At 37.1% G+C, this 10,823-nt stretch overlaps 2 protein-coding genes across 2 annotated transcripts; one reads left to right on the forward strand and one right to left on the reverse strand.

Moving 5' to 3' along the window:
• Positions 1-4,338: 4,338 nt before the first annotated feature.
• LOC106317342 (calcium uniporter protein 3, mitochondrial-like) lies at positions 4,339-5,485 on the forward strand. The gene is made up of 2 exons (XM_013755171.1): positions 4,339-4,919; positions 5,020-5,485. The coding sequence occupies exons 1-2, from the start codon at positions 4,401-4,403 to the stop codon at positions 5,455-5,457; spliced, it is 957 nt and encodes a 318-aa protein (XP_013610625.1). The 5' UTR covers positions 4,339-4,400; the 3' UTR covers positions 5,458-5,485.
• A 628-nt stretch (positions 5,486-6,113) lies between these two features.
• LOC106316126 (protein DA1-related 3) lies at positions 6,114-8,852 on the reverse strand. Its single transcript, XM_013753998.1, has 9 exons — positions 8,560-8,852; positions 8,083-8,462; positions 7,843-7,963; positions 7,656-7,733; positions 7,404-7,520; positions 7,111-7,323; positions 6,971-7,033; positions 6,689-6,863; positions 6,114-6,602 (listed from the first exon to the last, which is right to left on the reverse strand). The coding sequence occupies exons 1-9, from the start codon at positions 8,611-8,613 to the stop codon at positions 6,256-6,258; spliced, it is 1,548 nt and encodes a 515-aa protein (XP_013609452.1). The 5' UTR covers positions 8,614-8,852; the 3' UTR covers positions 6,114-6,255.
• Between the last annotated feature and the right edge of the window lie 1,971 nt (positions 8,853-10,823).

Raw genomic sequence — 10,823 nt, forward strand, 5'->3', positions numbered from 1 at the left:
AAATGATCAAAAAAACTATATGAGTAGAAATCATCATTTAATAGACATTAATATTAAAAATATACTAAAATATATTATCTATGTTAGTATCATTTAAATTTAATAACATATCCTATCAAATATAAAAAAATATATTTTTTGGATTAATAAAATTGATTTATATGTTCGCACTAATTTAATTATATATTTAATAGTTACTGACTTTTAATTATTTGATATATATTTATTATTTCATAATATATAAAAATATTTAATACATAAAATAATTTATATATATATATATAATGTTGATTCCGTGCAAGGCGCGGGTCTTAACATAATTTTTATTTATAAAAAAATAACATCTGAAGAGATGGATATTATTGAGCGAAGGAGAGTGGAATAAATGAGGAAAAGGATGGTAACTGAAAGTCGCATTTTAAACACTGAAAGTCTCACTTTCTGGCATTTTAAAAACTGAAGTTTTTTTACTATCACTTTAAACTTTCAAATTGACATTTTTATCATAATAAACCTCCAACGACGTTTTCATGTTCATAGGCGACCGGTATTGTTCATTTTACATGATAAAATAATGACGTGTCAGTTTCTTTATTTTCTTAAAAATAAAATAAAATAAAATAAAATAAAATAAAAATACGTAAAAATATATAAAAATACAGAAAAAATCGAATGAAATTGGAGAAAATTATACAAAATTCAAAACAAAATTAAAAAAAATTTCAAAAACATAAAAATTAAAATTTCAAATTTAAAATTTAAAAATAAAATAAAATATTAAAAAAATCTAAAAATTCAAAAATAAGATGTAAAATTTAAATTTCAAATTTAAGAACGAAAATAAAATTTTAAAAATTCTAAAATAAGATCAAAAATATTATAAAAAAAATTGAAATTTTTCTTTATTTATTTATATATTTAGAGCATAAGAGTCTTTTGCATCTTTAATGAAACATTTTGGTCATTTTCTTTCTTAGAAAATCTTTTTAGGACAAAACTCTAAACAATCTATTTGAGAGAATTATTAGCTCTGCGTGTGGTCACCATCCATTAACATGAGATGAAATTGGCGGCCCCCCGAGATGCTTTCTGCGAAGTGTGCTTAGGCGCTAGCCGGGTTATGTAAGGTGTCTGGATATCTGGATTATCAAAAAAAAAGTTTTTGAAGGTAGCAAATTTTGATATCATCATAAGTGACAGTCACTTTAATTGGATGAAATTTTAAAATAAATATAATTTTTTTGGTTAAATATTTGCATTTTTTTTTTACAATTCTAATTTTTAAGTTTGAAGTTTTAATTTTAGATCTTATTTTAGAATTTATAATTTTTTTTAAAAAAAATTCTTTTTTAAATTTGACATTTTAATTTTAGATCTTATTTTTGATTTTTTTGAATTTTAAATATTTTATTTATTTTTAAGTTTGAAATTTAAATTTAAATTTTTATGTTTTTTGAATTTAAGATTTTTGAAAATTTTGTTTTGAATTTTTTACATTTTTTCCAATTTCATTCAAATTTTTATGTATTTTAATTTTTTGTTTTTTATTTTTAAAAAAAAACCGACACGTCATCATTTTGACCTGTAAAATGAACAGTACCGGTCGTCTATGAACAGGAAAACGTCTTTGGAGATTTATTATGATAAAAATATCATTTTGAAGGTTTAAAGTGCTAGTAAAAAAAAATTTAGTATTTAAAGTGCTAGAAAGTGACAGTGTTTAAAATGTGATTTCCCTTATTTTTTTTCTATATCTACGTGTTATGTTATGTACATCACATTCGAGAAGATAATATAAGTTTTTAAAAATGAAAACTCGTTTTAGAGTAGTCAAAAGAGTTTTAAATTTTTAATTAGATGATTTAGTATGAGACAGCTATACTTTAGTAATTTTATTTGCTAAAATAACAATAAACAAAGATAGAAAGCAGAGTGGACGAAGATGATTGGTATCTGAAGACTTCTCGTATTTCTCCAAAAATACATATCTTATCATTAGCATTGGCAAAAGAGATAATCTGGATATGATACCATATAAGGATTTAGGAAAATGTATCTTGTATTGACATAGAAGAAGTGTATATATACAAATAGATAACCTAATAGAGATAAGGAAAATGAACTAAGACGATAACAACAAGTATGTGTACGTCATTATCTCTAATTTATTGTATCATTACCTCTATAGAAGCTTAGGTTACTACTGGGTGTATGATCATCAGCATTAGCTGACTGATAATGCTATTCCCGTGACATGACTATCTAATCTCAAATTATCATTCTCCGATGCTAGAAACTGCTCAATTAAATTACTCAAATTCGCCAAAAGCGTGGATTGTATTTTCATATAAATAATTTGGAGTTGATATGCAATATAACCATATCTTATCATTAGTATTGTACATGTTTTTAAAATGAGAATGAATTTCTTCTTTGGTCAATGGTTTATATAGTTTTCTTTTTATAAGACAGGTCTGTTTATTGAGTGTATAATGAGTAAACAAAATGTATGATTGCAATAATAAATACATTTTTTTTTTTTTGATTTATGTATTATAAATAAAATATGCCCGATAAATCGGGAATCAGATACGGTTACAAGCTTGTTTTGAACAAAATATCGAAATCAATCTATTACAATACTAGCTTCGCCCACCCACTAAACCCGGCACATTCCGCTAATTTGTTTTTCGAAATCTTTCGACATCGGTAGCCGTTCTCTACCATCGACGTGATTCTCGGGTAAGTGAGGTTCTCCTCGTTGCCGAGGATGCCGGGAGTTCCCTTGACGTCTCCGGAGTAGCTAGTTCCCGATGATCTCCACCAAACTTGCAACTTTCTCTGTCTCTGAAGCTCGAAACGATCGAAGGGGAGGATTCAAATACTTACCAAGGCCTTGCAAACGCCACCAAAGCCGGAATCTATGAAACGCCACACGACGCTTTGAACCACATCCCAAAACGAGCAAGCACACGCTTCAACCGTCTATGAAACCTGCAGAAAGACGGGTTGTATCCATCGCCACAACCTGAAAAGAAGTCTCAAAAACAACGCAAGAAAGCCAGCAACACCACCGCCGGAGGGACAAGACCAACACCGTGGCGCTCGGATGTGAGCATGGACGAGATGCTGACTCAAAGACGGCTAATGACTCCCGAGAACCGCCTAAGCATCTAAGCCTTTGAGAACCAACGAACTTTTCTTGACCACAAATTAACAACCTCCAGAACCAAGGAGATAAACAACAATGACGAACAAGAGACTTTAACTCCTAAAGCCAGGCCGTCGCCTAAACCGTCGGAGAATCAGAACAGGACGCTAGAGGAGGGAGTAACGAAAGAGAGGCAGAGCAAACAAGGAACCATCTACTGGCCATAGACGACCACTCGAATCGAACCAGCAGCACGCACACGAAGAAATAAAATCGAACACTTTCACCACGATTACATCCGACTCGAAACTTGCCTCCTAATCCAAAGATTGGAGCACTCTTGGTTGCGGCAAGCAGGGACCGGAATATCCCCGACCCGAGGAGACCCAAAATACCCACCACCTCAACCGAACGAGCACGACGCAATAGATCCGTAGCAACGAACCACCACCGGACCCAGCCGTGACAAGATCCCGCGCATCCCCCCCACGACGACGGAACACCGGAGAGCTTTAGAAAGGGAAAAACGAGCTCAACATAAACCCTAAAAACCGACTTCACGTGCACGACCCGCACCACTACACCGCGTCACGGCTCCACGAAGAGCCAAACCATCACCGGAAACGTCAATCTTCACGAGCAGACAACGGAAGCCAATGACGGATGCCAAACCAGAGCCGGAAACAAAGCGGAGAGAGCACGAGAAGGTCAGAGAAGCAAAGAGCAAACAGAGTGGAGAGGAGAAAGCCCTCCGGCACCGGCACGCGCTCGGACGCGCCGCCCGGACCAGAGGCGGATGACAATGGTGTTTTGAGATCTAGAGCGTTAGGAGAGAGAAAGCACGTTTTTTTTTTATAAGTTTTAATATAGTTATGCAATAATAATAAATACATTTGATGGTTCTATCTCTTCGTTTATGTTTTGTCAACTATCCATATGTTTATATTAGCTTAAATTAATTTATATAAATACAGTAAAGAATTAGCTGTATCATAACTAACGTTTTAAATAGTTTATAATGAGATGAGAAATAGATAAGCAACGCCTATGTGTAACTGTCGTGTACAAATATATCGTGATAAGATATGCTCTTTATTTGGAGCTTCTCGTTTGCTTGTGTCCTACGCCAATACTATAAAAGGAAGCTCAAGTCTTCAGTTTTTAATATCGGACCAAAATACGAAGCCTGTTCTATGTTCTGTCTCTCCCTAAAATCAAACGCTTTTCATTTTCCTTTAGAGATCGAACGATGGCGTCGAAGAAAACTCTAGCTCGTAATTTCTTCAACATCTCCAAAACCTATTCCCGGGTTACCCGAATGCGTCCTCCGACCAAATCCGGCATAACTCCGGTCGCCGGAGATTCTGGAATCCGCCGGAGATTTATTCACAAGAGGGCACTTTTCTGGCCGGAGATATCTCCAAAAGGTGGTACTCTGATGGAGAAACTCAGGGAGCTGAGTTTGTCGAACAATCGGATCCGCCTCGACGAGATGTTACCGCCACCGACGCCGGAGAATACGTCTCCGGGAATTTCTCAGGCGGTTACGATGGAAGACGTGAAGAAGCTAATGAGGGCAGCGGAAATGGAGATGGTGAAAACGAGGCTGAGAGAGATAGGGCAAAACTGGGTTTCCTATTCGGAGTTTGTTCGGGTTTGCGGAGAAAACAATTCGGATCCTGAACAAGGTAACCGGGTCGCGAATATGCTTGAGGAAGGCGGAGACGTCATCGTTTTGGGAAATTTTGTGTGCCTTAAGCCGGAAGAGGTAAGTTATTTTTGCATGCATGCATTTCACAAATTTACAACGTTAACTTCAAATTAAAATCTAATGTTTTTTTCTTAATATGTATGATTACAATTGACAGCTAACAAACGCCGTGGCTGGTCTGATTCCGACACACGAACCCACTCGTGACGCTGCGACAAGACAAGAGTTTGAGCAACTTGAGGTTATAAAATCAGAAATCGACAAAAGAGCCGAAACTATGGCGAGGAGAGAGTTATATGCAGGATTAGGGCTTGTTATAGCCCCAACGATTGGGTGTTTTAGGTTGACGTTTTGGGAACTGTCGTGGGACGTGATGGAGCCCATATGCTATTACGTAAGTACGGGTTATTTCATGGCTGGTTACGCCTTCTTCCTCCGAACCTCGAAGGAACCTACCTTCGGAGGGTTTTTCAAAAGCCGGTTCGAGAAGAAGCAGAAACAGTTGATTAAATCGCTTGATTTCGATATTGACCGGTTTACCAAGCTACAGAAGATACATCGTCCAGAGTTGACTGATTCAGCTGCTCGTTCTTGATTTATTTCTTTTTGTTTTCTTCTTATATATGCGGATACTAAACGAAATGTATTAACGCCTAAAGGTTTTATTGAGATTAAAAATATACTTTATAGGGATCTTTTACCTAATAAAAACTTTTACTTATTTTTGGGTTCACCCCTAGAATGAATCACCAACCAATAGAATTGTGTTATTTTATATTCGATATCTTTTAAAAAAAGAAACAAAATATTGTCAAGTTATATTATCTTTTTAAAATTAAAAAATAAAAAGAAATAAATAAAAAAATAGTAGTAATTACAAAAAAAAATATTTTTAACGTCGTCGGCAAAACATTAAGCTCTAAATCTTAATCTCTAAACTTTAAATCCAAACCCTAAACCTTTGGGTAAACCCTAAACTTTAGGATAAATCTTAAACTCTAAATCAAAATTACTAAACACTAAAACATTCAAGAATTTAGGGTTTAGAGTTTTAGGGTTTAGTGTTTTTATTTAGAGTTTATGATTTATACCTCGTAGGGGGTGAACCCAAGAATAAATCAAAACTTTCCCTACTTAATTCCATAATTAATCTATAGAATTGCGTCAAATCAAGAATTCAGTGTAACGAAAAAAAACATTTGTATAAAACGCAAGACCGTTCAAAGTTTCAGATTATTACGGTAAACAAAGAAGAAAAACTGTGAAAAGTAGAAATAAAGAGCAGTATTACAAAAGTAAAAAGCAAGTACTCTTGTGCTGTGCGTCTGTATACATGCATGTATGTATACGTGTTTCTGTGTATTATTGGTATACGTATAACATATCGGCTGACTCAAAACTTTGAAACTGGTGCATTCTTGGAAGCGTTGACGATGTCTTTTAGAGTGTCCTTAAGGCTGTAGTGATTTGAGAACCAAATCTCGTGGACCTGTTTAAATCCTAGACCGTAGACAGGTGAATCATCTTCCTTGATCTGATGAATGCAAAACTCGACGAGCTTCTTCTCGAAATCAGACCAGTCGTCACCTTTCTTTAACGTGCTTGCAGCTGCAGGAGGGGTGTTGGAAGAAGAAGAAGCTGCAGTGGCATCATCAGAGGGAAATGTATGGGACTCCAACCACCTGAGGCCTAACACTTGACATAATCCTTCTTCAAGCTCTAACTTCAGATTTTTATAACCTGTGAAATATCAAAACCAAAAAAGGTACTTTTATCTGAGAGGTCTCTCCATGTTTCTTGGTGATGATGAATCATTAGTTAATTACCGTTGAGTCTAAGATAAGCATGCATCATCTCGTGAACCAAGATATATCCTGTGAGTAACCTAGGAAGTCCGTATATGATGAGAATTGCAGTGACCTCGCATCCACTCACCATTTGAGTCTCTGTAACCATGTTGATTAGCGTGTTGTTTGGTCCCCTCTTCGGCCTTTCTTTGACCTGTTATTTGTAGAAGCAGAGTGTATCTCAAAAAAATCCATATTTTGGAATTAATTAAAATCTCTATAGTAATATAAAGTTATGTAAAACGACTTGAAATGTCTTACACTTGTGACATTCTGCTCTTCGGACAGGCAAATACCTCTTGTTACCACTGCATGTTGATAGTCCTGTTTTTTTGGTGAAATATATGAGATAAGAGTGTGATGGAAGAAGTTTAAAAAAAGGGATGGTGTTGTCTACTCACAATCTTCTCTTCCTTTTCAGCTTTATTCAGAGCTTGTTTCTCAACCAGAAGAAGAGGAAACTCTTTATCAACTGGCAAGAACAAGCCGTCGAAGAACTCACGGATTTCCACATGTAAATCAATGCATTCATAAGTATCCATGACCGAAGATCCAATACATTGTAGGCATAGCCACCGATCATCACCAAGCATCACAAAGTTTGTTCCCCTAGGCTACAAACAACATTAAAAGAAAGTGCCAAAAGTGACCAAGACTATTCCCTTGTAACACAACTCAATTAATTAATTAGTACCTCTAATCTTTCGCAGCTGCAACACTTGGCAGTTCCATCCCTATCATGACAAGGACAGTATTTCTCCTTCCAGAACGGATGCTCGTTGTACTTTATACCTTCTTCCGTTGAAGGAATCTGAAAGAATAATAATATATGTACAGTTAACATGTTATATCCATAAAAGTCATAAAGAGACCAATTATTTTTCACTTAAGTACAAACTGTACTTTCATTACATAAGACAACAGAGCTAGTGAGAAATTTATATACCTTCTTTTGGCAGACACAGCAGGTGGGATGACGGTGCTCCTTGTAGCAAGATTTGTGAAATTTTCCTCTTTTTGCAATCTAAGGAGTGTAGTTATATACACAAATGTCAATTATAAAGAGTAACTAATATTAAAGCAGCGATCAATTAATATAATATCTCTAACTGGTATTATTGTGATCTTGAAACCTTGTCCAGAGCAATTGGTTTGTGACAATGAAGGCAACATAGACAATGAGGATGCCAAAGATCACCAAAGGCTTTGACAGATAGTCCATCTTTGATCTCAGATTTGCAACCATTGCATATGCTACAAGTAAAAAGTAAAAACATATATTTCAAGGTTTTGAGAGCTAGAAATTGCAAAGAAACAAAAGAAAACTCCCTTAGATTAGATACTCAATTTCACAAGATGCACATAAGCATTACCTGGGAAGAGCAACTTCTTTGTCTTTGGAATGCTTAAATTGTCCCTCCTCCTCCACTTGCTTTCTTTTGCCTTCCTCGTTTGACTTTTCTAGTCTTCTCTTTTCCTCCTCTTTCTGAAACAGCTTCAAGCTTTCTTCCATTACCTCATTCATCTCAATCTGTTCAGTATCCACTTGATCATCATCATCATCCACTTGCTTTCTTTTTCCTTCCTCCTTTGACTCTTGTAATCTTCTCTTTGCCTCCTCTTTCGCAAACTGCTTCAAGCTCATTTCTTTTGCTCTCTCAGTCTGAACCTGTTCAGCTTTTTCTCTTTTCTGACGTACGATGCCATCTTCTTTTTCATGCCGTGATATTTTGATGACCGTTTTATAATGATCCTGCAGTTTTCAGATCACCAAAAGCAAAAGAACCACGATTCTCATCTCAAAAACTTATAATATACGCAAACAATTCTTTGGATAATAATAAAAAAACCTCAGATGGATCATCTTGTGTAGTAGATGGACTGAAGCAGGAGAAACACCCCATACTCTGTAACTCCCTTCTTCACCACCGTCTAGAGGGAACACAAAAGAAAAACACGAACAAAACCCCCTAGAACTCGTTGCTTTCATTTAATTGGAAACTTCGTCGCAGTTTCCATGAGAGATTTCAGAAATTTCCAGATTCATTAGAGAGAGACTTTTTTGCATTCATGTTTTGAATTTATCGCGAGAGGGGCGGGGGCGCAATGGTGAGAGACGGTCAGATATTAGGGGAAGCAGAAGAGGGAGACTAAAACACTAGTGGTCTAGCTTTTCTTTATAAGTCTTATTATATAAAAGGAAAGATAAAAACTATCCTATAAATTGTTATTTAAAGAATGTTGCATATTGGATGTCAAAAAAAAAAGAATGTTGAACATTGCATATACTTTAAATTGTCTGATGCGATTAGATGATAAATAAAATAGAATATCATTATACATAAACATATTGAAATTCTATATCTAAAGGTCGATTTGCAGAACTCTCTATTTTGAGGTTTTAATGTATTCTTCAGTTAAAGCAAATATTATGTATATTCACATTTTCGTTTGGGGTTTTGGCCAAAACTAACCCACAACTTGATTTTAACCCCAAACATATACCTAAACTTGAATCAAATGCAAAACTAACATTAAAACCTAGTGAAATTACAGCTCAGCCCCTTGTGACCAAACAAAAAAACAGAAGTCATTTTTACGAATATCCCCCTAGTAAATCGTTTGAGTCGTCTGAGATGTTGGAAGTCGTCTGGACTTCTTGGAAGTCCACTGACAAAGTCGTCTGGACTTCTTGGAAGTCCACTGACAAAGTCGTCTGGACTTCTTGGAAGTCCACTGACAAAGTCGTCTGGACTTCTTGGAAGTCCACTGACAAAGTCGTCTGGACTTCTTGGAAGTCCACTGACAAAGTCGTCTGGACTTCTTGGAAGTCCACTGACAAAGTCGTCTGGACTTCTTGGAAGTCCACTGACAAAGTCGTCTGGACTTCTTGGAAGTCCACTGACAAAGTCGTCTGGACTTCTTGGAAGTCCACTGACAAAGTCGTCTGGACTTCTTGGAAGTCCACTGACAAAGTCGTCTGGACTTCTTGGAAGTCCACTGACAAAGTCGTCTGGACTTCTTGGAAGTCCACTGACAAAGTCGTCTGGACTTCTTGGAAGTCCACTGACAAAGTCGTCTGGACTTCTTGGAAGTCCACTGACAAAGTCGTCTGGACTTCTTGGAAGTCCACTGACAAAGTCGTCTGGACTTCTTGGAAGTCCACTGACAAAGTCGTCTGGACTTCTTGGAAGTCCACTGACAAAGTCGTCTGGACTTCTTGGAAGTCCACTGACAAAGTCGTCTGGACTTCTTGGAAGTCCACTGACAAAGTCGTCTGGACTTCTTGGAAGTCCACTGACAAAGTCGTCTGGACTTCTTGGAAGTCCACTGACAAAGTCGTCTGGACTTCTTGGAAGTCCACTGACAAAGTCGTCTGGACTTCTTGGAAGTCCACTGACAAAGTCGTCTGGACTTCTTGGAAGTCCACTGACAAAGTCGTCTGGACTTCTTGGAAGTCCACTGACAAAGTCGTCTGGACTTCTTGGAAGTCCACTGACAAAGTCGTCTGGACTTCTTGGAAGTCCACTGACAAAGTCGTCTGGACTTCTTGGAAGTCCACTGACAAAGTCGTCTGGACTTCTTGGAAGTCCACTGACAAAGTCGTCTGGACTTCTTGGAAGTCCACTGACAAAGTCGTCTGGACTTCTTGGAAGTCCACTGACAAAGTCGTCTGGACTTCTTGGAAGTCCACTGACAAAGTCGTCTGGACTTCTTGGAAGTCCACTGACAAAGTCGTCTGGACTTCTTGGAAGTCCACTGACAAAGTCGTCTGGACTTCTTGGAAGTCCACTGACAAAGTCGTCTGGACTTCTTGGAAGTCCACTGACAAAGTCGTCTGGACTTCTTGGAAGTCCACTGACAAAGTCGTCTGGACTTCTTGGAAGTCCACTGACAAAGTCGTCTGGACTTCTTGGAAGTCCACTGACAAAGTCGTCTGGACTTCTTGGAAGTCCACTGACAAAGTCGTCTGGACTTCCTGTAAAGTCGTCTGGAAGTCGTCTGGACTTCTTGGAAGTCCACTGACAAAGTCGTCTGGACTTCCTGTAAAGTCGTCTGGACTTCCTGTAAAGTCGTCTGGACTTCCTGTAAAGTCGTCTGGAAGTCGTCTGAA

The sequence above is a fragment of the Brassica oleracea genome, chromosome C9 (genome assembly GCF_000695525.1).
Source record: "Brassica oleracea var. oleracea cultivar TO1000 chromosome C9, BOL, whole genome shotgun sequence".
In the NCBI taxonomy this organism is placed as follows: Eukaryota; Viridiplantae; Streptophyta; class Magnoliopsida; order Brassicales; family Brassicaceae; genus Brassica; species Brassica oleracea.

Excerpts from the sequence above, each read along its gene's own strand:
- LOC106317342 (XM_013755171.1), top strand. The coding sequence starts at position 4,401 with ATGGCGTCGAAGAAAACTCTAGCTCGTAATTTCTTCAACATCTCCAAA. Across the intron at positions 4,920-5,019 it reads TGTGCCTTAAGCCGGAAGAG|CTAACAAACGCCGTGGCTGG; the intron begins GTAAGTTATTTT and ends TACAATTGACAG.
- LOC106316126 (XM_013753998.1), bottom strand. The coding sequence starts at position 8,613 with ATGGGGTGTTTCTCCTGCTTCAGTCCATCTACTACACAAGATGATCCA. Across the intron at positions 8,463-8,559 it reads CACAAGATGATCCATCTGAG|GATCATTATAAAACGGTCAT; the intron begins GTTTTTTTATTA and ends TGAAAACTGCAG. Across the intron at positions 7,521-7,655 it reads GCTGTGTCTGCCAAAAGAAG|ATTCCTTCAACGGAAGAAGG; the intron begins GTATATAAATTT and ends TTATTCTTTCAG.